General features: G+C 43.5%; 1 protein-coding gene and 1 long non-coding RNA gene across 2 annotated transcripts in view; one reads left to right on the forward strand and one right to left on the reverse strand.

Moving 5' to 3' along the window:
• Positions 1-16,016, forward strand: part of Ube2d1 (ubiquitin conjugating enzyme E2 D1) — a 32,608-nt gene extending 16,592 nt beyond the window's left edge. The window contains exons 2-7 of the mRNA XM_006979053.3: positions 7,171-7,234; positions 7,322-7,353; positions 9,362-9,439; positions 10,656-10,761; positions 14,307-14,400; positions 15,103-16,016. Coding sequence (XP_006979115.1) covers positions 7,171-7,234; positions 7,322-7,353; positions 9,362-9,439; positions 10,656-10,761; positions 14,307-14,400; positions 15,103-15,148 — 420 coding nt within the window. The 3' untranslated portion in view covers positions 15,149-16,016. The remainder of the gene's footprint in view (positions 1-7,170; positions 7,235-7,321; positions 7,354-9,361; positions 9,440-10,655; positions 10,762-14,306; positions 14,401-15,102) is intronic.
• On the reverse strand, positions 833-18,609 carry LOC121824891 (uncharacterized). Its single transcript, XR_006066896.2, has 3 exons — positions 18,549-18,609; positions 5,821-5,977; positions 833-1,146 (listed from the first exon to the last, which is right to left on the reverse strand). It is a non-coding gene; the product is annotated as an uncharacterized LOC121824891 (long non-coding RNA).
• Between the last annotated feature and the right edge of the window lie 8,002 nt (positions 18,610-26,611).

Raw genomic sequence — 26,611 nt, forward strand, 5'->3', positions numbered from 1 at the left:
CTACACACCTGTCAAGGGATTACGTGGTTTTTGTTTGCCAAATGTATTCATTCCCCATTTCTTCAGAAATTTGATCGAAACATGACTCAAATAACACCAAACATGTATGTGTCGAAAGCACCCTGCCAGGTGTTGTAGAGGAATGCCGGATGGGAGGCATGAAGGTCTTGGTTTCAAAACAAAAACATTCCAAGTTGGGCGAGGTGCACATGTTTGTAACCTCAGCCCTGGAGAGGTGGAGGCAGGAGGATGGCAAGTTTAAGACTAACTTGTTGACCTAGTGAGACCCTCTCTTGAAATACAAGTGAAAATAAAAAGCAAAAAAAAAAAAACAAAAAACCATTCTACCAAAAGAGGAAAGGGAGGAGAAATTAGCATTTATTAAGCATCTATTACAGGTGCCCAATACTAAGCTATGTGCCTTTCTCGAACTCAGTAGAGTTCAAGGTCACTGGTGATGTCCCCACATGACCCACTGTGCACTTGAGACTCGGGGCATTAATTACTTAGGGCTTCATAGCTACTAGCGCAGGTCAACAGCAAAGCTCAACATAACCAAATTTGACTCCAAAACTTTTATTTCTGAAAGTGGTCTTTGAGGCTACAGAGATGGCTCAGGGGTTAAGAGCACTTCCTGCTTTTGCAGAGGACTCCAGCATAGTTTCCAGCTCCCACATGGCAGCTCACAACCTTCTGTTATTCCTTTCCAGGGAATCTCATGCTATCTTCTGGCCTCTATGGACAGCTGTGCTCATGTGCACATACCCCATTCAGACACAGGCGCGCACGCACGCACGCACGCACGCACGCACGCACGCGCAAATAAATCTTTAAAAATAATGACCTTTGAGGGCTTAACTCAGTGGTTGCCCAGATTACACAAGACTTGGGTTCAACACCCACAACATTCATTAATTAGTATGAAATAATTTTAATATTCCAGAAAGATTTCAGCATGATATATAAAGTGGATGCATGTTGTTCCCCTGATGTCCACTGCTTATGTTACCATGGTGCAGCTCCTAGCCTGAGGAAAATGGCTTAGACAGAACACTCAGCTTCCTGGTTCTCCCACTTCGTCCTTGTCCCAGGACTCAGCTAGGCTCTCACACTGGATTGGCTTGCCCATTCTCTGGTGTATCCACCCTGAAAGTCCATGACAGTCACTCAGTCTTTCCTGGTCTTATCAGAAGTGTTTCATGAAAAGAGAAAATGCTTGAAATATAGAGAGAGATTTTAAAAAAGGAAAGAAAAGGAAAACAATGCCATTCCATTTCTTTTAAATTGTACAAAAAGCTGACCAAGGCAGGAGGATTTAAGTTCATGGCCAAGTGGGGCTCCGTAAGTTCCAGGCCAGCATGGGCCATGTAGTGACACACTCTCTCTGTCTCTCTCAAACAAAAAGACGACACAGTAGAAGTAGCAGGACATCTTAGGGATATACATTGCCCGTAGCTCCATGTGTAGATTTTCAATCATTTGTTTTATGTGTGTGTGTAGTATATAAATCTGGAGACTGTAACAGTGTACTCTCTTTGAATGCATCCTTCATTGTCAGCTTGTGGGATCCATGTTGTTCTTTTCAATGGCTGTCAGGATTTCATAGTGTGTGGTTTGTAAGTCATCCCTTTATTGGTGGACCAATGGGTTACAGTCGGTGTTTTGTACTTAGACAAGATGCTATGCCAAACATCCTCTGTGTGTGTGTGTGTGTGTGTGTGTGTGTTTGTGTGTACCTGCATGGTGACTTCTATGAGGTAAGTGACTGAGCCAAGGATCAAATACATTTTCCACTGTCATAGTCATTACCAAACTGCCCTCCCCAAAGTTGTCTTTCAACACACACCCCTCCCACACGGAGCCGCCTGCTCAAGTCCCAGTTGAGCTGTGAATGGGAGTATTCTAATCTGCTAACAATGGTTTTGTTTAGGTCATGGTCTGGCGGGTGTCTCATCCATTGCACATTTTGTTGGCCCACTTTGAGTCACCGCCTTGCTCTTGTGTGCTCGTGTAGATGCCGTCATGAGTCTAAAAAGAACCATCTTAAGTACCTCCAGGTCTTTGGGTTGAACATGGCTGTGAAGGGGTCCTGCCTAAAGCCTGAGGGTTCCATAAAACACTAGAAGACTACCTGTGGGGTGTCTGAGATTCAAGGTGAATTTACAGTGTGGTTGGCTCCTCTGAGAACCCTGTATTCCTGAGCAAATTGTATAATTATAGTGTCAACTCTTCGAGAACAGAAGATTAGAACAAGTGGAGAGATAGCTTAACCCTAGCGTGTTATCATTATTTTTTAAAATGTATCTAGTTCATCATTCTTATTCTGGGTGTGATGGGGGTATGTGTACAGTGCACACATGCTAAGTCTGGAGGTCAGGGGACAGCTTGCATGAGTCAGTTCTTTCCTTCCACCGTGTGGTTCCTCGGGATCCACCTTGGATCATCAGGAGTGGCTTCATGTGCCTGTACCTTGCTGGCCCTAGCACCACTAAATTATTTTTATTTTATATTTTTTTAACACTCCAAACATAAATCTTTAATCACACTGTTGGGGTATCTGTGACAGTTAATTTTAGAGCAGATGCAAAGTTCGTATGTCAAAATCAGATATTTTCTATTGACCTACTAAAATAATTGTGAAAGTAAAAATACCAAAAACACACGAGTGAGGCAATAAAATTAACACCGGTCACTCAGTGTCTAGCATTGCAGGCTGTGCAAGTAGATTGAAAAGAAACAAGTGAGTGTGAAGTGTTTTACTGTACGTATTGAAGTCCATATTTCATTTTTCGTATTAATATAAAAGTATGCCCCAGTTGATAAATGCAAGGGAAGTGAATTTGATGTATTTCTTTGATGAAAGGTTTAGATGAAAATCAGCTGTTAGTATACGAATACAACACAGTAATGTCATTACTGCATTTAAGAGAGCCACAGGGGATGGAGAGATGGCTCAGAGGTTAAGATCACTGGCTGCTCTTCCAGAGGTCCTGAGTTCAATTCCCAGCACCCATATGGTAACTCACAAGCATGTATAGTGAGATCTGATGCCTCTTCTGGCACAAAGTCGATAGAGCACTCATATACGTAAAATAAAAAGAGCCTTAATTTAAGAGAGAGAGAGAGAGAGCCGCAAAAGGTAAAGGAGGTTCAGATTATTATAATGGGACCTTCTGATTGGTGCTAAATGATTAGTGTACAGTGATTGATTATTCGAGTAATCAAGGTGATTGAACTTGATTGATTTCACTAAATTATTTTTATTATCGAATATATGATATGATAAAAGTAGGTGTGTAATAATGTCAGGTAAAGCAGAGAAAGTACCACTGGGACTCTAAGGGAGTTTCGAAAGAGCAGATGACTGAGTGACCCTTGACCTCTTGTGTCCCCTCAAAACTACCTTGACTGCTGAGCTGACTTTGACAATGGTGGGTTTTTGGTGTTGGGATGCAGTTTTCATGGGCTGTATATTCATAGCTTTATATTTTCACTTCATTAGTTCATCTCAGAATTTCCTGAGTCTCCTCATTTCTCTGTGTTGCATTTAAGATCTGCATTTTTTTTGCAGGTGAGGGAGGAATGTGTGTCCTGCAGCCTTCCTGTCTGTTGGTCATTCTGCCTGACCTGTGCACCGAGGCTGTGCTTCTGTATTCCCTGACAGCCTAGCAGAGTGGAGTTAAGACTGTGTAGTGTTCCGTGGGCTCTGTCTTAGAGCGGGTGAACTTTCCATAGACACTTTAGGAACCTGCCCTTTGCAGAGTTTACTTGTTAGGTTCGTTTCTTTATTCCTCTCATCCATCACCCACTCTCTTCTAAAGAGGAAGTGGAATTTAAAAAAATAATAATGAGAAAATATCTTTTTAAATGTAATACTTAAAAAGATTTGAAGAACAGCTTGACATTTGAGATTTGAATATGGTTCAAGGCTGTTGCAGCTAAAATATGGTTTTGGCTTGTCTTGTTAATAAACAAAATTAATTAGGGAGCATTTGTGTCTATATCTGATTTATTCATGTGCACATTATCATGATGCAAGTGAGTACATACAGATCATTAATAGCCTTTAAGCCATAGTTAGAGACTTGCATTTTTCTGATTAATTAGTTAAAGTGAATGCAAACAAGTACTATTTACATTAATGTTTAGAGCGTGTTGGCTCATGCTTTTAATCCTAGCATTTATGAGGCAGAAGCAGGCTTATCTCTGTAAGTTCAGAGCCAGTCTAGGCTCCATAATGGGTTCCAGTGTAGGCAGGGTTACATAGTGAGACCTTGTCTTTAAAAGAAAAAAAAGAAGAAGGAGGAGGAGGAGGTTTGGATACATTCGTGTTGTTTAGAAGACTCCACAAATAATTTTTAAGGCCTTTCCCAAAGCTCAAATTAGAAACCCGGTCAGAAGGCAGTCGTTCTGTGATGGGGTTGTAACTGGGAACGGCTCCTCTCCCACTCACTCATGCTGTTTAAACCATCCTCCTTTGCTACCAGAGAACTGGCAAGCACTACTTCCATATTGTCTCAACATTTATTGGGACGTTTGCTATGGGCTGGGGAGACCTATAGCGTATCCCATGGTTGTCATGGAAACTGTAGACGAACCAGTAATGCCACACTGTATTTTAACAACACCTGGAAAAGCAAAAGTTGTTTTCCATGGTCGCCAGGTGAGGGGCGGTGCCCAGGCTGAAATGTCCAAGCCTTGTTTTTAAATATGGGGGTGGGGGTGGGGTGGGGGGAGTTGGGGGATGTGGAGGCAAAGACTAGAGTCTCCCATTGCTTAACTAACTGTATGTGAAGCAATAGAGGAGCTGACTGAGTTAGTTCTTTCTTGTTTATAAGGGAAAAAGAAAAAACAAAACAAAACAAATGAAAATAGCAAGAAGCCCTGAAGGGACCTGGGCTTGAAAGAAAGCCTCTGGGCTTGCACCGGGCTCCTGGCTGTGCATCAGGTCGCGTCTTTATGAGAACACCAAATTGATGGCGATCATCACTGATTCATGAGCTGACATCTTTCAGGTTTTAGTATTTCTCAAGTGTAGGCACATGAAACTGGAGTTATAGGCAGTTGTAAGCTGCCATGTGGATGCTGGGAATTGAACTCAGGACCTCAGAAAGAGCAGCCAGTGCTCTTAACCCCTGAGCCATCTCTCCAGCCCGAGTCCACTGCTTCTTAAAACCCATCTCCGTGCACTTTGTATAAAAAACAGTGTTCTGTGTGTGTGTGTGTGTGTGTGTGTGTGTGTGTGTGTGTGTGTGTGTTCAGTTTCCTGCCTGGCTTCCACATGCCTTCCCAGGCTCACCTTGTATCACTCTACCCACTCAGTGCCAGCACCCGTTCATCCCTTATGGTTCAGCTTCACCGACGTCATCAGGGATAGACCGTCTTTGACCTTCCAAACTAAAGTGGGTTCTTCATACATAATCTTTTCTTTGTGTAATGGTAAGGATGGAGCCTAGGGCTTTCACATGCTACTGCCCCTGAGCTACATCCCCAGCCTGTATGGTCTTTGATACTGCTTTTTTGTCTTTAAGATTCATTTTTAGTTACGTGTGTGCGTGCATGCGTGCATGCGTGCATGTGTGTATGCATGCGTGTGTGTGTGTGTGTGTGTGTGTGTGTGTGTGTGTGCGCACATGCGCGCACTCACATAAGTGCGGGTGCCTGTGGAGGCCAGAAGAGGGCATTGGATGCTCACAGGTGTTGTGAGCAGTTGTGTGAGTGCTGGGAAGTGAACTCAGGTCCTCTACAAAAGTAATGTCTGCTTTTAGCTACCAAGCCATCTCTCCAGTGGGTTCCCAGTATTTAATACTGAAGTCATACCTTTCTCATTTGGGGAAGGTCAGTTCTTTCCCAACCAAGGCTAGGGAGGTTACGTGTCTTCTTCAAAGCAGTAGAGCCACTTAGGTTTGGGATTCTGGGTCAGGGCTGGCCAATCTGAAAGCCATGTCTGCCATTGACCTTTCTTTCCTTCAAAACCCTAAGGATAGAGAAGGGCCCATGAATCAATACTGTAGGTTTCAGAACATCGCCTTCCTACTCTGTACTCATATGTTGTATATGTACGCGAGTTCGAATACACATGCCTGTGTGGGCATTTGAAGGCCAGATGTTGATTGGTGTCAGATGTCTTCCTCAATTCCTTTCCATGTTACTTTTTGTTTGTTTGTTTGTTTTTCTTTTCTTTTTTTTTTGTTTTTTGTTTTTGTTTTTGTTTTTCGAGACAGGGTTTCTCTGTGTAGCTTTGCGCCTTTCCTGGAACTCACTTGGTAGCCCAGGCTGACCTCGAACTCACAGAGATCCGCCTGCCTCTGCCTCCCCAGTGCTGGGATTAAAGGCGTGCGCCACCGCCACCCGGCTGTTTGTTTGTTTTTCAAGACAGGGTTTCTCTGTGTAGTTTTGGTGCCTGTCCTGGATCTCGCTCTGTAGACCAGGCTGGCCTCGAACTCACAGAGATCCGCCTGCCTCTGCCTCCCGAGTGCTGGGATTAAAGGCGTGTACCACCACCACCCAGCCCCATGTTATTCTTGAGGCAGAGTCTCTCACTGAACCTGGAACTTACCAGTTCAGCTGGGCTGGCTGACCAACAAACCCAAGGATCCTCCGGTCTCTCACCAGTGCTGGGATTATGGGCGTGCATCCTTGCACTTGACTTTCCACATGTATGCTGGAGACTGAACTCAAGTCTCCATACTTGTGCAGCAAGTACTTTATGGACAGATCCTATGAACAGATCCTTGGATCCTTCAAGTCATTCCTTAAGTACCCGTCTTCCCAAACCCTTGCTCCCACCTCATGAGATTGTCACTTACTGGAAGTCAGACCTTGTTTTTAGGGGGCTGGACATGAAACCTGGGGAGCTCATGGCATGAGTTCCAGTGCCAGCCAGGACCTGCTTTGCTGGTATCATCTGCGTAGCAATGACGTATATAATCTTGCATAAGGAGATGCTAATAAAGTGCTTTTGTGTGGGGAATCTTAAAGCAACACACTGTTTTATTCCGCTTCATCTTTTCAGAGGCTGGAGCTATCTCATTGGCAGAGTCCATTGTGAACAGAATTAACCTAAAATCATTTAAAGAGACGTCACTCGTCTGCGTCATTCTGGGTTCTTCGTGCCTGTTTCCTCGGAAAGGGAAGGATTAACTGCAAGTATTTTCTGCTTTCCTTCAGGAATTAAGTGATTTACAGCGTGATCCACCTGCTCACTGCTCCGCGGGACCTGTGGGAGATGACCGTAAGTTAACTCAGTTGCCGGGCTGTGCTACCATTGAAAGGATGGCTTTGGGCAGCTTTAAGTGACTACTGTCCCTCTGTGTTTCAGTGTTCCACTGGCAAGCAACCATCATGGGGCCCGTAAGTACAACTTACACGTGTGGACTACCCCCCCCACCCCTCCGTGGCCGCTCTTCACTCTTGCCTTTTGACCTGTGAGCAGATGCTTATGACTCAGGTTGACTATTCTCATCCTCTGAATCACCCACGAAGCAAAAACATGATTGAGGGTTTGCAGTGATTTTTCTCTAAAGCAGAGCTGGCAAATACCTGCTGGGTCACAGCGATATTTTTCCTGTGCTCATACCAACCCCGTTACGCAGCAAGGTCACGCTCTCTGTGCAAACAGTCTGTGTTGGCCTTATTAATTTTTTTTTTCAATACAGCATCAACTGTTTTTCAAGGAAGTGGAGCCTTCCTCACCCACCCACGGCTCTCATAGGTTTGAAATAAGTCTGACCCAGGAATGGGATTGCTCCACCTGGCCGATGTCTGTTTGCAGTAGGTCTCATCGTGGCTCTTGACTGCCGAAGAAGTGGAGTCCTGCTGTGGGTGGTCTCTGTCACCTTTTGAGTTTACTCTGCTGCCCTAAACTGGTCCCTCCTTGTTACCTATATTTCTACATCTGAGAAGCATCAAGGGCTTGAAATGGGCTCTTCTTTCTATGAACATGATGCTAATTGTGAAAGATCAGACACTCTGTTCCAGTCTGCTTTCTGGATGAGAGAACCCGCTAGCAATATCCTTCCTGAATGCCATACATACTTCCCCTAGGGTGCTTATCTACCCAGACGTGGAGTTTTAAATCATTTGCCCTCATATCCAAACTGAAAAAAAAAAATGCTGAATTTCAAAGAAAAGTCTCTGAGGAATTATCCTAAATGACTCAATTATTCTATTAAGTTGTTATGTTAGAGGGGAAAATGCACCATATTTACCTAACAGCTTTCAATAAGAAGCTAGTTCCTTCTGATTGATGCTTGTTATCTGCTACGAACCTTCCCGTCATCTCGAGGTGTGCCTTGCCATCAGAGCCGGGGCCTCCATGGTATTTCTCAGGTGAATCATGGGTAGTAAGCAATTGTGATGTTGTTTTGCATGCCTCTCTTATTTTAGGAGCATAAACACACTCCACCACCCTCTGTAATATCACTTGACTGTCCACGCAGACCATGCTTATCTCCGTAATTTGTTGACCTTTTTTTTATATTTACTAAACTAGAATTAAGCAACATAGTAAGAATAATTACATAATACAATGCTCAAATCTTTATGCAGAACTTTAAGCAGGGAAAGAATAACAGGGTTGCTTTTATTACCCATGATGCATCCCAGTAAATATGAAGGAATTCAAATAGAATTGGAGGTATATTTTGCTGCTATTTTTGTTTTTGTTTTTTACCTTTCATCTTTCTCGTGTGTGTGTGTGTGTGTGTGTGTGTGTGTGTGTGTGTGTGTGTGTGGTGTGTATTTCCCTTACGGCCACTTAGGAGGTGACCAAGCTTGAATTCCTTTGGTAAAGGTGATGCTTAATTCCGTATATCATGAATGCCGAATTCACCCCGCTGGGTTTGGGGCTTTTATCATCTACAATATGAAGTACTAGCAAATGAAACTTGGGGGTAAGGTGCACGATGGTGCCCCTTAACCCTCTTACTAACTTATTCCCTTTTGGTCGTACTTAAGTGGACGTTGGAACTTAAAATTTGGAAATTAAAAAAAAAAAAGATAAATATTAATCTTAACCTTTAAAAATTTGCTAGTGACTGCTCTAGAAAATGATCTTTCCTCACAGCAGTCCTCGCGTCTACACTGGTACCCATAAACGATGTGTTTGGTTAAAATCGCACTGCTGTTCATGTCTGCTTCTCTTTAAACTTGGTGGGCACCTTGGAAAACTTCCTGCCTGGAAAGGAGCCTGCTCTCCAGGTAAATTGCTTACACGTACGGGGGTGCTAGGATCATGGTTTTTGACAAGCTGTTACTCGACGGCGTTGTTGAGAAGATGCGGCCATCTCCCTCTCGGAATCGTTCAGACTCGTACACATGTTGTGGCCGGACACTGACGCGCCCTGTTGTGTGATTTCAGCCTGACAGTGCGTACCAAGGTGGAGTCTTCTTCCTCACTGTGCACTTTCCGACAGACTATCCCTTTAAACCGCCAAAGGTATTTATCTCTGTGACGGACGTTACAGGGGGTTTCACTGTTTGTCTAGAGATGGTCTCGTGATGTCACAGACTGTGGGGTAGGTTAGCGAGGGCCACCTCCTTTGTACAGCCTCCAGATTGATATAAATATAAACTAGAAAACACCCTTCCGTAGTCAAGTACTTCCCTTTGCCTGTTAGACAGACAGTGGCATTGGCTACCAAGTTAGGCTTGTGGGCTTTTCCTCCTTACGTGTGTGGAGTCTGGAATGTTTTTATAGTCAAGAATCAGGCTTTTCTGTCCAGGGTCATCTTTCCAAAGAGGGCTCTGTTTTCTCTTTTGAAGTACTCAGTGAACGTATATGGAGCATCCACCATGTCCCCTCACAGTGGGAACCACAGAGGAGCTGCCACTGAATGGCAGAAGGGGATGAAAACACACTCTGAGCCTTAGAGTCCAAAGCAGAAGCAAGTGATGGGGGTGTGAAGGACGGAGAACGAACATCAGCTGATCGGAAAATAATTATAGCACTTTTTTAAATTTTATTTTATTATTATTTTTTTTCTATCATCAGCTTGATACAGTACAAATTCTTATCCTAATAGTGAAATGTCTCACCGAATCTTGCCCAAGTGATTGAGTAAAACCTAAACTTATAAGCCACAGTCATCTTAGGGTCCCCCCTGCTATGTAGCCTCCCTGGATCTGTGGGTTGCAGTCTGATTGTCCTTTAATTATAGCACGTTTAAAGCACCTGGTTTAACAATCATACGGATGACATCACAGGACAGTGAGTGGCTCTTGTCAGATTCCGAATCTCAGTGGGTTTTACAGGACAGGTGACCAGCTGAGGCATCTCGCTTGTGCTCTGACAGACTTGGTGACCTGTTTATAGATCCAGGTGGCCTGCTGGGAATTAACTAGCGGGCGGGTTAAGAGGAGTATTCGGAAGTGTGATGAAAGCCAGAGCAATTGGTCCAGGTGCCGCTCCGCCAGGCACACCAGCTATTGCGGACATCCTCATTACACCCCAGACGCTTCCCAACACCTGGAGGAGGGAAGGAGGTCAAGCTGAGTTGGTCTCCTTCAAATTCCCCAGTAGCTAAGCTGCATGTAGATGTTTCTGTCCCAAAGCTGGGTAAAGTTGAGCAGCACATTTTACCCTTGAGTGGATCGGTTCTGCTTGTTCATAGTTTGTAACGATCAACACTTTTTGTTCTTCTTTTTATGTATAGATTGCTTTCACAACAAAAATATACCACCCAAATATAAACAGTAATGGGAGTATTTGTCTTGACATCCTGCGGTCCCAGTGGTCACCAGCTTTGACTGTATCGAAAGGTAATTTTATTTATCAGATTTAAAATAGGCATGGGGAGGATTGCCCAATGTCTAAGGACCAGAGTTTAAACAAAAAACAAAAATCAGGGAAACAAAAGCAACCTCTGCCTCAATCCTCTGCTTATTCCTGTTTTGCTTTTCCTTTCTCTGGGAACTCTCCTGGCTTTTAGTAAACTCTGGAGTTGGGAGAAATGAATGGATGGGCAAATCTAAATGAAATCCGCGATTTAAAATACTGGAACTAAGGGCTGGGGAAAAGGCTCCGAGACAAAAAGTTCCTACTGCTCCTGCAAAGGACCTGAGATAGGTTTCCAGTTGGGCCACTCACAGCCACCTGTAACTCCAGCTCCAGGGGACTCAACGCCCTCTTGTGGCCACCAAGGGCAACTGCGCATATGTACATACCTCCATGGACACATAAATAAAACTAGAAAATAAATCTTGAAAAGTTGCTAGAGTTAGAAATTTTATGGTACGCCTATTGATGTCTGCCCTTCTGTCTTTACAAAAGAAGTTAAGAGCAGTGCCAGTAAAAAGAGTTTGGTTGTCTAAAAGGGGGAGAAAAAGAGATTTGGGGACTCACCCCATTCCTTAAAGCGTCGGCTGACGATAAAAAGTACAGCTTCAGGACGGGCTGATAAAATAAGCAGTTGGAAAGGAAAGGTCTTCTTCCTACTGCAGCATGATGCCGCGCAGATAGCTGGCGTGTCTAGCTTGAAGAATCTGTAGCATCACCATGACTGACACCTGACGCATGCTGGCACCCACCCTTCAGAGGTGACATCGCCTTGTTCTTTGCTGCGCTGTCCGCTGCACTCACTGATCCTTAGGAACCCATTTGGCTCCATTCATTGGCTAGTGTTGTATGCTGGGCCAGCAGTCCTCATCTTGTTTCTCTAATGGAATAGAACCTAGCAGCTGGAAGAAACGGCTTGGGTCTACACACATCTGCCCCGGAAGTAGCTACCACATTTTCCACTTTTTATAACTTCAAGTCAGGTGTTTTCCTGGCAGGTTTCATGAGGCATCCTGATTCTTCTGCCTCAATGTCCTGGGTGCTGAGATGACACGCATGAGCCTCTATGTCTGGTGTTCGTTAGATGCTAAGGATAGAAGTCCGGGCCCTGAGCATGCTAGGCAAGCACTCACAACTGAGCTGTACCTCAGCCCTGTAGCGTGTTCTTTTTGTTTGTTTGTTTGTTTTTTGGGTTTTGTTTTGTTTTGTTTTTTGTTTTTCGAGACAGGGTTTCTCTGTGTAGTTTTGGTGCCTGTCTTGGATCTCGCTCTGCAGACCAAGCTGGCCTCGAACTCACAGAGATCCACCTGCCTCTGCCTCCCACGTGCTGGGATTAAAGGTGTGTGCCACCACCGCCCAGCTCAGCTTGTTCGTAAAAGGGATAACCTTACTAGAGGCAGGAGGCACAGCTATCATTGTTTCAAGTTTTAGGTAAAGCCAAAGACCTCCAGGTCGATTATTTATAACTGTTCGTTTTCCTGACCTAAAATGGTCATGTAGCATCCTTTCATAAAGTTTCAGCAGTGGGCTGGGCAATGGTGGTGCACGCCTTTAATCTCAGCACTTGGGAGGCAGGGGCAGGTGGATCTCAGTGAGTTGAAGGCCGGCCCGGTCTACAAAGCAAGTTCCAGGACAGCCAGGACTGTTACACAGGGAAACCCTGTCTCAGGGGGGAAAAAAATTCAACAGTGATTACCATAAAGTGAATCAAGGAAAAGATTCTGTCTATAGTTATTCGGATTACTATAGTTTTTCTTGGAATGCTGTCACAAAATGGCCCTCATTTGCCACAAGCTGCTAAATCCTTGTCATTTAAAGAAATGGCAGGCTGCCAGGTACCCGGTACCTATCTGCTGATGCTGTGGCTTTTTATAAAAAAAAAATATTAGTATTGTTAGCCTCTGGAAACTTTCCTCCAGTCTCATTACATGCAGAATAGGATGGTGACAGAATTACCAAAGCTGGCTGCTGTGTGTGTACCTGGTGCATGCCGAGTACCCGGGGTAGACACCTCTGTCCCTTTCCTCCTGGTCACTGAACATTTGCTTTGGTTTGTGATAGAGACATGGGGGCGGGTGCTTTCTGGCTGCCCGAGTAGGGAGACGGGGAACTTCACTCTTGTCCAAGTTCAGGAGCTAGCTCACACCTCATGCATCTGTTCGTCCGCTTTTCATTTTTCTGTATTTAAAGGCCTTGGTTGACTTTTGCCAGGAGTTGAGTCTGGACGTCCAAGGGGGCCGGAAAAAGGGTATCTTGCCCTCTTGGTTTAATATACAAGGCCTGAGTCTCATGGGGCAGGGAGAGGAAAATAAACACAATGCCTGATCTACAGAGGGCAGCCTGGTCTACAGAGGGCAGCCTTGTCTACAGAGCGAGATCCAAGACAGGCACCAAAACTACACGAGAAACCCTGTCTCGGGAGAACTAAAAAAAAAAAAAAAAAATAAAAAAAAATAAAAAATCTGTTTTGCTCTATAGATTTACCTTTAGACTAGAAAGAGTAGAAAAAAAGATGAAAGAACTTAGCAGAGGAGAGTGGGTAAGGAGTGGGAGATGCTTCTAAGAGCTCCTTGGATGTACCACACACACGTGAAGCAGGTTAAGGTTTTGTCTCTTCCTGTTTCAGACACTTAGGTGGGGTTTAGTTTGGTTTTTAGGACAAGGTCTCACTATGTGGTCCAGGCTGGGGTCCAGTTGGCGGTTGTCCCTCTCTTGGCCTCTCTAGGGCTGGGGTACTGGCATGTGCTTCTCTGCCTGGTGTAGTTTTTTTTAGGTGTAGCTGTTTGCATTATTAGTTTTGACATGGTATAACAATAGATACTGTGTGCAGTTTCTGTTAAATACACCAGTCAAACAGAAATGGTGGTCCATGTTGTTTGTAAGTGAATATAACTAAATATGAGGTGTAAGGAATGGAAGATTTGTTGGAAAATGACCTTATTTTTCATGGACACACACACACACACAGCACAAGTTCTTGACTTGAAAGATTGTTAACAGCTGCTTTGGAGGACCCACATTGTTTTAAGTAAATGTAGATAACTTAGAATTAAAAACATCAAAAATAATAATTTCATTACTTTAAAAAAAATGTTATTTACCGGGCAGTGGTGACACACGCCTTTCATCCCAGCACTCGGGAGGCAGAGCCAGGCGGATCTCTGTGAGTTCGAGGCCAGCCTGGTCTACAGAGCGAGATCCAGGACAGGCACCAAAACGACACAGAGAAACCCTGTCTCAAAAAAAAAAAAAAAAAAAAAAAAATCTGCCTACCAACTGAAGGTAATATAAAATGCACCCCCATGTGGCTTTTATATTTTTACAGTGGTAGGGTTTTTTTTGGTTTTTTTCTAGGGCCTCAGGTATGCTTGCAAGCCACCTGCCCCCAGCTGCTCCCTTGCCGCTCCGTGTTCTTCTCCTCTTTCGTTTTCTTTATGGTCGGGGCGCTTATTTCAGGTGGGCAGGTTCTCGAGAGCAACCACGGCCTCACCTAATGGAACGTTTTTGTTTTTGTTTCCCCCCAATCTAGTGCTGTTGTCCATATGCTCACTGCTCTGCGATCCTAATCCAGATGACCCCTTAGTACCCGATATTGCACAGATCTATAAATCAGACAAAGAAAAGTAAGTGTTTCCTGTTATACACTTCCTCTGGGGTGCATTTGCTGCCTGTGTGTGATATTGGAAGTACATTTAACTCGGTGTAAGTTTTGTTTTGTTTTTTTTTTTCTCCAGTAGACCTTTTTTTTTTTTTTTTTTTTTTTAATTGTCTTTAAAACCAAAACCAAAACCTCTTTCCGGGTCAGTGTTCAGTAGTACACGTTCTCTGTCTGTGCTACACCCTCACCATTTCTAGCTGGCAAATTAAACATGGAAGGATTTAACCACTGGGAAGCACCGGGCATTCTTTCCTCATCTTCTCCTAGGAAGAGAAGTTCTTTCTCTTGCCCACCCACACTGACCTTCTCTTGCGGCTGCCTCAGCCTCCTGGTGCCTGATAACCCTTCCTCAGGGTTGGCTTCTACAGATTTCTATTTGAAGTTGGTTTTTTTTGTGTCCTGGTTTTTTTGTTTTTTTGTTTTGTTTTCGTTTTTTTTTTTTTTTTTAGTTGAGATATATTTTCATACAGATTGCTGAGGAATCTAGGAATTTAAAAGTCATTTTTTTTTTTTTTTTTTTTTTGCTTTTATGTTGGCATGCATCTATGTTACCTCAGCCCAGTGACAGGTGTAAGCATGATGGTCCTCATGAGGTTTCTGAATAGAGAGAGGCTCCGGCAGGCTAAACGTGTGTGTTTTTACTCTCTCTCTTTTTATATGCCTACAGATACAACAGGCACGCAAGAGAATGGACTCAGAAATATGCAATGTAATGTTTGAAAACACTTTCACTTATACCAGAGTACTGTAAAATCTATGTCTTTTTCAACATTAGCAGTGATTCCAGCGCTGTTCGCTGTCTCCTTTGTTCCATGAATCCTTTGGTTTTTTTACTCATTTTAAATGTGTTTCTGAAGCAAGACAGAACAAACTTCCAAAAATACCCTTCAAACGATGCTGAGAGCATTTAGCATTTTGTGCTCGTCAAGGAGGACATTTATTTTGGTTCCTGAGACACTTGGACACCTGCATCTTCAAAGCAAGATCCGAGAGACACGCCTGAGAAGCAACCAGATGATTTCTTTTTTTTTTTTTTTTTTTTTGCTGAAAGGAGATGTTTTTACACAACGAGAAACACTGTATGTATTGTCCAAGATGTCGTCACTTTTATAAATCTGAATTCAGATTCCATTCTTTGTTAGCTCACTTTATAATTTGTATTTTTTTACTGTATAGACTAAATATATTCTATGTCAACTCATGACCTTTTCTTCCCCCCTGTGAACAGTATTGAAGCCCCCAACAGGTGATGATGAATAACTGTGCCCCCCCTCCCCCCGTCTTAGGATATTCTGTGAGTTGAATGCATATTTCTTAAACCGGAACTGATCTCCGCACGGTCTTTCTCAGTGTACCGATTAGAATGGAGAGACCCTTGTTTGGTTTTATTGTACTTGACTTAACTTGATTGCAATGTGAATTAATTGCACTGCTAAGTAGGAAGGTGTGCCACTTTTTTTGTTGTTGTTGCTCTTCACATTTGAATTTTTTTTTTTTTCTGTATAGGCAATATTCTATTGACACCTTTTCCAGACCTTACTGTAGCTTTTTCCATATAAATAAAATGCTTTTTCTACTGTTTGTCTTGATCACTTACTGCAAAAACCAAAACTGCTTGATCTATCCCTCAGGATCAAAACTCTGTAATTTTGCATGACAACTATTTCCAATGTGGAAAATATGATCTTTTTTTTTTTTTTTTTTTTTTGCATTCAAAAGAAATTTGTTTTCACTTATTTATTTGGGGGTGAGTTCCATGGTGCACATGAAGGTCAGAGGATGACTTGTTGGAGTCAGTTCTCTCCCTCCACCCTCTGGTTCTATGAAATCCAACTCAGGTCACTTTGGTCTTGGTAGCAAGCACCTTTAACCCTTGACCACCCACCTCCTGTCTTGGCATTTCTCCTAACCACTAATTGCATATAAACTTGACTGCAGTAGGTTAACTACTGCACCTCTTTACCAGATTGTCTGCTGTGAGCTGGTTTACTTTGGTCCCTTGTTGTTGACGAGAATTTAGAAGCTGGGGCTTATCTACATCCAAGATGAAGTACTTACTTACAAATGTCCCAAAAGGAGTGTGGGTATGTATTCCCGACTCTAAGGAACAGTCTTGATAGCTCTGAGGAGCCGCCAGGTTGACTCCTGAGAATGACTGTATCACTGCATGACATCACTCCATGTTTGAAAGTCTAGAATCTCTAAAATAGAATTTTAATGCCATCCCAATTTTAGCAGCATTTATCTGTCTTTACTATATGTTATTAACCATTAAAAAAGGGCACTTCTGTTTTTCTAAATTGCCAGCTAAAAATTAATTTAAGTAAGCAATTTACCTTTCTAGATTTTTAAAGAAAACAAAGTTCTAATGTTTGAGGTTGAACATACGTCTCGTTAATGGTTCATAGGCACATCACACTTGAGTGTGTCATCATTAACAGTGGCAGTGGTCTTGATTAGCACAGTAGCTGTGTAAATGAGTAAGAATTACTTGGTAGCAAAAGATTCAGCTCCATTGATTATTTTATCCTGATTTGTGATTATTGAAGCACAGGCTAGCAGCCTCTTAGGAAATATATCATTATGAATGACTGTAAAATAATCAAATGAATTGTGAAATGGATGTGTAAGAAAATACAGGCTTTGGGAAATAGAGATATGAATGTCTTGAAGTAGCCATCTCATGAACCAAACACGTTACTATCCATTCTATGTAAACTAAATGTCTCCTGAGGTTGGGTGCTCTCATATTTAGATAATATTTAGTGTACTTTGAAAGTAAGAGATATTTGTTTCTTGAGTATCTAAAGTATCACTTTAAAAAATTCCTTTGTGCTGACTATGGTGGTACATACCTTTAATCTCTGCATTCAGAAGGCAGAGACAGGAGGATCTCTGTGAGCATGCGGCCAACCTGGTCTACCTAGCAAGTTCTAGGCCAACAAGGGCTATAGTGTGAGAGATCATGTCTCAAAAACAAATAAAAAAAATTTTTTCCCATTTGTATGGCATTTATTTTTGGAGGTGTCTTTTGTTTTCTTTTTCAAATTTTCTGTGTGTGTGTGTGTGTGTGTGTGTGTGTGTGTGTGTGTGTGTGTGTGTGTGTGTGTGTTCGCGCGCGCGCGCGTGCGCGCTGGTGCCCAAGGAAGCCAGAAGTGGCCATCAGATCCCCTGGAACTGGAATTTTACCAGCTGTGAGCTGCCCAAAGTGCATGCTGGCACCTGAGCTCTGGTCCTCTGCTAGAGCGGCTAGTGTCTTCACCACCGAGCATCTCTCCAGCCCTTCTTTGTTTTTCTAATTAAAGCCTGAAACCTGCTTTAACTCTTGTATCTCTTTGCTTATTTACATCTGGACTCCTCAGGGGTAAACAGTTTTGTTGTTGTTGTTGTTTTGTTTTGTTTTTACTAACAAAACCAGTCCTACTCCCCAGAGAAGTATGGACCAGGTGGCCATATCGATCTGTCGTTCTTGCTTAATACTAACACGAAACATGAGTTCGGTTTTAAAACTGCCTTTTCGGGGGTCAGGGCAATAGCCAGTGGATATAGATGCTTGCTACCAAACCTGGTAGAAACGAAGAGCCAACTTCCACAAGTTGTCCTCTGGACTCTACTGTAGCATGCCCCCCCCCCCCAACCCCAAAATAAGTAAATGTAAAAAAATCCAACTTGGCTTTTCATAAATTAAACATGAAGGACTTCAGACTTGCAAAGATGGAGTCTTAGGGGGCTAGGGTCTCCCTTTTTGAAGTCCTGGGTGCTTCCTGTAGTTGAGAACCTGTAAATTGGATTGTAGGTATTTGTAAATGCCACATACAGGAAGCTCTTGAGGTGTGGCATTTACGAATACCTACAGTTCCTGTCCCCGGCTGTCTCAGCAGCCTGTGGTTCCTGAAGACCATCCTCACACACACACTTGCTTGGGGAAGCCGTGTGTAATTGCTGGTGTGCTTCGTGTCCTCTTGGCAACCCTACCACTAGGGTGATAGCAAAAGCCAAAACATGTTTATCAGCCTCAAAAGACCAAGAGTGACTTGATCACCAACAGAACATGAGAGCCTGCTTTGTAGCAGAGGATGGCCTCGAACCTCTGATCCTCTGGCCTCCACCTACCTCCTAAGTACTAGGATCACAGGTTTCCATGTTGCTGGGGGGTAGAACTCTTGGCTTTGTGTATGCAGGCAAGCACTCTACCACCTGAGCCACACCCCCAGCCTTTACTTTTGTTTTGTCACAATACAGGATGGAATTCAGGACTTCAACATTGCGGGCAAAGGTTTTCATGTGGGTCTATACGTCCACCTCTAGTTCTGGTTGGTCTGCTTGTTTGTTTTTTTTTTTGGGGGGGGGGTTGGTTTTTGTTTCTGTTTTAGATGGAAAGATTGGAAAACCAAATTTCCTTACCAGATGAAAAGAGACTTTGACTTTGAAATGCTTCCTAGGTCTGTTGACTGAGAGTCAATTTGGATGGGGCTCGATTTCTAGTCCAGTTGATGATGTTTGAAAATTTGATCTGTTGTAGAGTCACGAAGTCCTGTTACACATTCATTTTAGAAGCAGCCATGGCATTGAGCCTAGGGCCTCTTGCATACTTGGCAAGTACCCCGTGGCTGAGCACCATTGGGCCTCCCATAATCCCTTTCTCCTTCTTCAGCTGCATTTTACAAATGAAGGGAGTGGATAGAAACCCATGAGCTTTCATTTGTTAAACTGCTATGTGTGGATAACTACTCAGTTTGCTGCGTACCTTCTGTAAGGCCTTGTCTTTTTCTTAAAAATTCCATTTATTTATTTGTGTGTGCATGTGTCTGTCCACACGAATGTGCGTACAGATCAAAGAACAGCTTGAAGTTGGCTCCCTCACCTGCCGTGTTGGTCCCAGGGATTGAACTCAGGTCGTTAGGCTTGCTGGCAAGCCCCTTCACCCCCTCAGCCATCTCACCCTCCCTGTGAGCTCTGCTTAAGCAGATGCTTGTTAATCAGTCCTCTTGAATTTCAGTAATCATGATAACCGAGAACCTGGATTGAACTGATGTTTGGGTTGTAAAAATAATTTGTAACGCAATAATACTTTCTTCTAAAGATTTGTTTTTATTGCCTCTGAAGTGTACATGTGTAGCTGTGTGTATGTGTGTGCAGGTGCCCAAAGAGGCCAGAAGGGAGTGCCATGTCAGATCCCCTGGAGCTGGAGTTACAGGTAATTAATTGTGAGCCGCCCTACATGGGTGCTGGGACCTGAACTCTGGAAGAGCAGCAAGCACTCTTAATTGCTGAGCCATCTCTCTAGCCTCATCCAATAATATCCCGATGACAATTTAATGCCTGTTATATCATTTGTTAATAGTTTGTTACATTTAAATTTGTTTCCCTGATCCTTTTATATAAGAACGTGTGCCAGGCGGTGGTGGCGCACGCCTTTAATCCCAGCACTCGGGAGGCAGAGCCAGGCGGATCGCTCTGAGTTCGAGGCCAGCCTGGGCTACCAAGTGAGCTCCAGGAAAGGCGCAAAACTACGCAGAGAAACCCTGTCTCGAAAAAACCAAAATAAATAAATAAATAAATAAATAAATAAATAAATAAATAAATAAATAAATAAAGAACGTGCATTTAGATTGTGAGCTGAATTGACCTAACAGGAAGGTAAAAAAACAAACAAACAAACAAAAAAAAAAAAACACCTCAAAGTATTAGTATTGGATGTTCTCTACAATAAAATTTATGTTAAAACTTACTTCAGTTTTAAACTCTTGGATCCTCCTGTTGTGAAATGTGCATGAGCCTTTCTCAAGCTGTTTTGAATACAGTGGGCCCTGAGTTCTGAAGTGCAGTACACTTTCCCATACAGTTTACTTATTAGGAAAGGCAATCTGGTGTCTCAAGCTAGGGGTGCTGCTGCATGGTGGAGAGTCTGTTTAGCTTGTGAAGGAACCTAGCTTTAATTCCCAATCTCCCTCCCCCCAAAGCTAAGCACTCTAACTTCATAGGCCACTGAGGTATGCACGAAATATTTTAATAGAAACGGATGCCCCTGTGCGATAGTTATGACACCAAGGAAAACGTTGATAGGGTTTGGCATCTCTTACCCCCAAAGCTTGGATTTCTCACCAGGACCATGCACAGATCCATAGCTAGGCAGTTGTGGGAAAAAACAGATGGGAAGCATGTGGCTGTGTAGGCTGTCAGTGTTTGCCTTGAAAGGGCCACACAGCCGAGCTTCCAGCAGTGACTGGGTGCAGAACCTTTGCCTGGAAAGGCAGTTTGGAATTCAAACCCATGGTTCCTTCTTTTTGGTATTATTATTGTTGAATATAGATTTTTTAAAATATAATATATTCTGATTGTGTTTTCCCCTTCTCCCAACTCCTTCCAGATCCTCTCCACCTACTCAAATCCACACCCTTCCTTCCTTTCTCTCATTGGGATACACACAGCAGCTAACAAGTAATAACAAAATAAAATAAAAACAAACCAGAATAGGACAAAAGAAAAAAAAAGCCAGAAGAAAAAAAAAAGCCAAAGAAAAAGCATAAGAAACGCATATGCAGAGACACCACATTTGCACACACAGAAAACTCAAAAACACAAAAACAGAAACCCTAATAAGGACCTGTAAGGTAGTTAAAAAAAAAAAAAAGGCCCTGAAAAAGCATTATGAGACAAAGAGTCTCTAAAAATGCTATTGAGTTCACTTTGTGTTGCCCATCGACGGCTGCACAGGGAGCCTGCCCCTTAAGAGTGGTTTGAATACTCTCGGTGGGACTCCATTTAGGAAAGCTCATTGTTCATTTGAGAGCAGTTATCAATTAGAGGGAGTGTCTGTGGTAGGGGTGGGAGCTTGTGCCGACTTCCCCTCTCCCTGGGACCCCATCTGGTGCAGACCCATGCATGCAGTGCCTGTGCATGCTGCCACAGTCTGTGTGAGTTCATAGATGCATCAGCCCTGCTGTGTCTAGAAGCCCTGGTTCCCTTGGTGTCTTCCACCCCCTTGGGCTCTTACACTCTTTCTGCCCGCTCATCTGCAGGGTTCTCTGAGCCTTGAGGGGAGGGAATTGAAGAATCCCAGTTAGGACTGAGTGTTCCAAGGTCTCTCTCACTCTGCACACTGTCCAGCTGTGAGTCTCTGTCTTAGTTCCTGTCTACTGCAGGAAGAAACTTCTGTGTTGATGGCTGAGCAAGACACTGATATATGAATATAGCAGAATGTCGTTTTATTGTTCCAATCCTTTAGCAGAAAAGCAGTATTTAGTTTTCCTCTGGGTCCCTGTCCTATCTATTTGGTCTCTGGTTCTTGGCCACCCGAGCAGTGTTGGGAATAGGTTCCATCACGTGGAGAAGACCTTGACTTCAATCAGATATTGGTTGGTTGCTCCACAAGCTTTGTGCTACTACTGTCCCAGTGCATACTGAAGGCAGGTCACCATTGTTGATAGAAGACGTTGTAGCTGGGTTAGTGTTGACCTTTCTCCTTTAGTAGTGTGCAGAGGACCTTCCAGTACCATGAACACTAGTCACTAAGGGTAAAGGCTCTAGGTAAGCACCAGCTTGACTTCTCCATGTTTAATGAGTTGTGTAGGTGTTATCTGCAATAGGGCTTTGTTTTCACTCTGTGAGGAGCAACCAATAGCCTTGGCAGTAGCCTGGATGTTTGGGTTTTCCCATGGGGCCCCTTTAGCCAACAACTCAGTTAGATGTCTAAGGCCATGGTTCCCAAGAAGGAAGCAGGTGTTCGCCGGAAACCACATTTATTTCATTCACTTAAAAACTCTGGGTGGATTAGCGTAGCAGGCACAAGCTTCTCCATTTGGGAAAGTTATCTTGCAAGCAAGGCTTCCAAATGGCAGACCTGTACAACTCGTTTAAGACTTCTTTCCCAGGCTGGAGAGATGGCCCAGTGGTTAAGAGCACCAGCTGCTCTTCCAGGAGACCTGGGTTCAATTCCTAGTACCCACATGGCAGCTCACAACTGTCTGTGATCTGGAACCCTTGCAGAGACATACAGGCAGGCAAAAAAAAAAAAAAAAAAAAAAAAAAGTCAATGCACATAAAAATAAATACATTTAAAAAAATAAACCCTTAAAAAAAAAAAAGACTTCTTTCCCCTTAAATTCCTTGGCACCCTGTTGAAAACTCACCAAGGCTTACTTCTGGATTCTCTCTATCCTGTAGCTTTGGGGTCACTTTTAAAATGAAGTATTGGCCTTCCAACTTCATTCTTCCGTGACTTGCCAGCTCCGCTCTAATTCCCCGTGCACTTTGGAATCCGTTTTTATTTTCTTTGTGTGTGCACCCAGGTAGATGAAGATGTGCGCGTGTTTGCATGTGGAGGCCGGTGGTCAATCTCGGATTTATTTCTTCAACTCTCTATCTTACTTATTTGTTGTGTGGGTGTGTGGCGTGTTGTAGAATGTCCCGTAACCAATTATATGTAACGTTTTAAAAACTTGGAGAAGCTGGATCCGCCAGATGTGAAACCTTCGTTCAGTAGCTTCCCTGAAGTCAGTATGTGTGTGATCTGCAAGCGGTGTGATGAAAACAACCATTTCGGGACATTTACGCGGAGCATGCAGTTCGAATGGGCTACAGCTGTTCAACCTCGAATTCAGCCACAGCTTTTGCGCATGCAGCTGACCAATGAATTCCGGGTCGCCTGTCTGCCTTGGGTGGAGTGCGAGCTAGCACAATCTCAGCTCTGCCTCCCAGCCCCCTTCCTGTGTGATGGCAACAGCTTCCTTTCTGGTCTCTTCTGCTTCCGCCTCTCCTGTCTCTCGAAATGCACCTATCAAAGGTTCGCCTAAAATCTGGCTTGGTTGTGGCAGTAATTTGTGGCAAACGTTCCGCCCTCTGGCACGAGGCTCGGTTCATCCCAAGCTAAGGGTGCCCGACCTCTTCCCAGTTGCTTCAGTCTCGCCCTGGCGTGTCTGTTCTCTTCGGCACGCCATGCCCTCACCCACCCCCGTGACTTGCAGCTTCCCTTTTCTGGGGACCACCCCACGCTTTCTGCACTTGACAAAAACAGTTCCAATGTCACCTCCTTTCCCAAGCCGTCCCCTGCTCTCCCAGGCAAACAGACGCAGATGGGCCAGGCCTTAGTCAGCTTGGTATTTTTAGAACTTATCACAGTATGTAGCATAGGACAGGCCTGTCTGAGAAACTGAAAACCTTGCTAATTATTACCGAAGTGTGTAGGTATTTTCAGTGTTGCACTTTAGAAAAGGTCGAAGTAACAGACATATATGTAGTAAAAATAAAGATTGCCCACTTGTTCCTGCCAGACATAGATAGAATCACCACTACCTTAGGTTTTTAATATTCTACACTCTTCTTTTTAAAGTTTTGTAAAGTTACATTTTGAGATTATAATCCCCTCTTTTTCCTCTTCCCTTTCTTCCCTCTGAACTCTCCTATACACCCCTCCTTGCTCTCTTTCAAAATCATGGCCTTTTTTTCACTTATTGTTGTTACATACATACCAACATGCATATGTAATGCATGCATACATACATACACACATATATACACACCTACTCCTAAATATATAAGCACAACCTGCTCAGTTGGTATAATGTCACTTGTATCTGTACTCTTTTTTAATACATTGGGATCCATGAAGGTCTATCATTTTCTTAATGCAAGCCTCATTAAGAAAAGCATGAAGATTAAGAGTTTAGATAAAAAATGTACTCAAAGTTGTACAGAGTGTTTGTGAAAAAGAAAAGGAAGAACGGGAGTCCGTGGGGCTGTGGAGTTGGCTCAGTCTGTAAAGTGCTTGCCCCACACGCATAAGGATCTAAGTTTGGATCCCCAGCGCTCAGGTAAAAAAGCCTGAAGAGACCACATGTTTGTAAAATCCTAGTGCCCGGGAGGTGGAGACAGGAGGATTCCTGGGGCTTGCTGGCCATCCAGTCCAGCCAAAGTGATGAACTCTAAATCCAACAAGACACACACACACACACACACACACACACACACACACACACACACACGTACACGCGTAAAGTAAGCACGTTAAGCCTGCAACTTCATTACAAATTTGCTTCTATCGTGCATACATTGCATACAATATAATTTAAAATCAGCCAACTGTAGCTTCAGAGCTGAAAATGTTGGTTAAGAAGAGGCCGGGCGGTGGTGGCGCACGCCTTTAATCCCAGCACTTGGGAGGCAGAGCCAGGCGGATCGCTGTGAGTTCGAGGCCAGCCTGGGCTACCAAGTGAGCTCCAGGAAAGGCACAAAACTACACAGAGAAACCCTGTCTCGAAAAACCAAAAAAAAAAAAAAAAAAAAAAAAAAGAAGAGGCTGGCAAGGACGGTACCCCTGACATGGATGGTTCTCTAAATACAATAGGAGACACAGAACCTTGCAGGCTTCACAGAATCTTCAGTGGTGTGTATGTGAAGTGCTTGGCACAGGATGAGCAATACATTCTCATCATCATCATTGGCATTCATGAGGTGCTTGCCTCGACACAAGGGCAGACACAGAGGCTTGTTAGCTTATTAATAGCATCAGCCTATCAATGTAACCATTATGGATTCCTCCTGATCTTTAAGTCCACATCCAGGAATTTCCTGCAGTAGTGAATTGTGGTCCCGTAAATTTATGTAAGTGCTCATCCTTTCTGCTTCTACTATCTCCTGCTGATGCAGACAATTGGCTTCAAGATAGAAAAGGCTGTTATTTGTGCTATTTTTACAATAATGAGACAGCTAAACCCATAAAGCTTATGTTTCCTATTCAGTGTGTTTTGGCAAATGTACATTCCTGTTGTTCACCGGTTGTAAGGCTTAGGACATGCTCAGTGGTGGTGGCGCACGCCTTTAATCAGCGCTCCGGAGGAAGAGGCAGATGAATCTCTGAGTTTGAGGTCAGCCTGGTCTACAGAGAAAGTTCCAAGACAGCTAGAGCTACACAGAGAAACTCTGTCTCTAAAACCAACCAACCAAACAAACAAACAAAAAACCCCAAACAAACAAACAAACAAAAAGACTTAGGACAGATCTAGAACTTCAGAGAGATGGTTTGTGTCCCACCCAGTTGATGCTTCTTCTCAAACTCTAAGGCAACTAGTCTGATTTCATTCACCATACACTAGTCTGATTTCATTCACCATACACTAGTCTGATTGCATTCACTATACACTAGTCTGATTGTATTCACCATACATTATGAAATGTATGGTCTGCCTAAATGAAATTAAGTACCATATTTTTCTCCATATCTGGCATCTTTTGCTCAGAAATGATTGAGCTTCTTCTATGTAGAGTGTGTCTACTTGGTCCTTTTCATCATCTGTCAGTATTGCATTGAATTAGCACACTTACTTGTTTAGTTCTTCTCCTGTAAATGGGTATTTGAATTGTTTCTGGTTTTTATCATGTAAAAATGTTTGATTTTATTATATAAGTGTTTTGCCTGCATGAATGTTAAGTGCCCTGCTTCTTGTCGGAAGGGGACATTGCACCCCCTTGAACAAGTTAGAATCCGCTGTGAGCCACCATGTGGGTGCTGAGAACTGAACCTGGGTTCTCTGCAAGAGTAGCAATTGCTCTCAACCAGTGCCATCTCTCCAGCTCTGGTTTTTATCTTTTATGAATAGACCTTCTTTTTCAAGACAGGGTTTCTCTGTATAGCCCTGGTTGTCCTAGAGCTCTGTAGACCAGGCTGTCCTAGAGCTTGCTCTGTAGACCAGGCTGTCCTAGAGCTTGCTCTGTAGACCAGGCTGTCCTAGAGTTCGCTCTGTAGACCAGGCTGTCCTAGAGCTTGCTCTGTAGACCAGGCTGGCCTTAAGCTCACCGAGATCTGCCTGCCTCTGCCTTCCCAGTACTGGGATTAAAGGCGTGCGCTACTACCGCCCAGCTTTCCTGTCTTTTTTTGACAATATTCAAAGATTTATTCAGCCAGGTGGCAGTGACACCTTTAAGGCCCCACTTGGGAGGCAGAGGCAGGTGGATCTCAGTAAGTTCGAGGCCAGCCTGGCTTGCAAAGTGAGTTCTAGGACAGCCAGAGTTGTTACACAGAGAAACCCTGTCCCCTGTCTCGAAGGGGAACACACACACACACACACACACACACACACACACACACACACACTAGCATGTGCTAAGAGTAATTATATGTCCCTTTAATAATTAAGGCTGCTTGCAGACTTTTTTCCTTTGGGAAGTTTCAGAAACTA

The sequence above is a fragment of the Peromyscus maniculatus genome, chromosome 21 (genome assembly GCF_049852395.1).
Source record: "Peromyscus maniculatus bairdii isolate BWxNUB_F1_BW_parent chromosome 21, HU_Pman_BW_mat_3.1, whole genome shotgun sequence".
NCBI classification, from domain to species: Eukaryota; Metazoa; Chordata; class Mammalia; order Rodentia; family Cricetidae; genus Peromyscus; species Peromyscus maniculatus.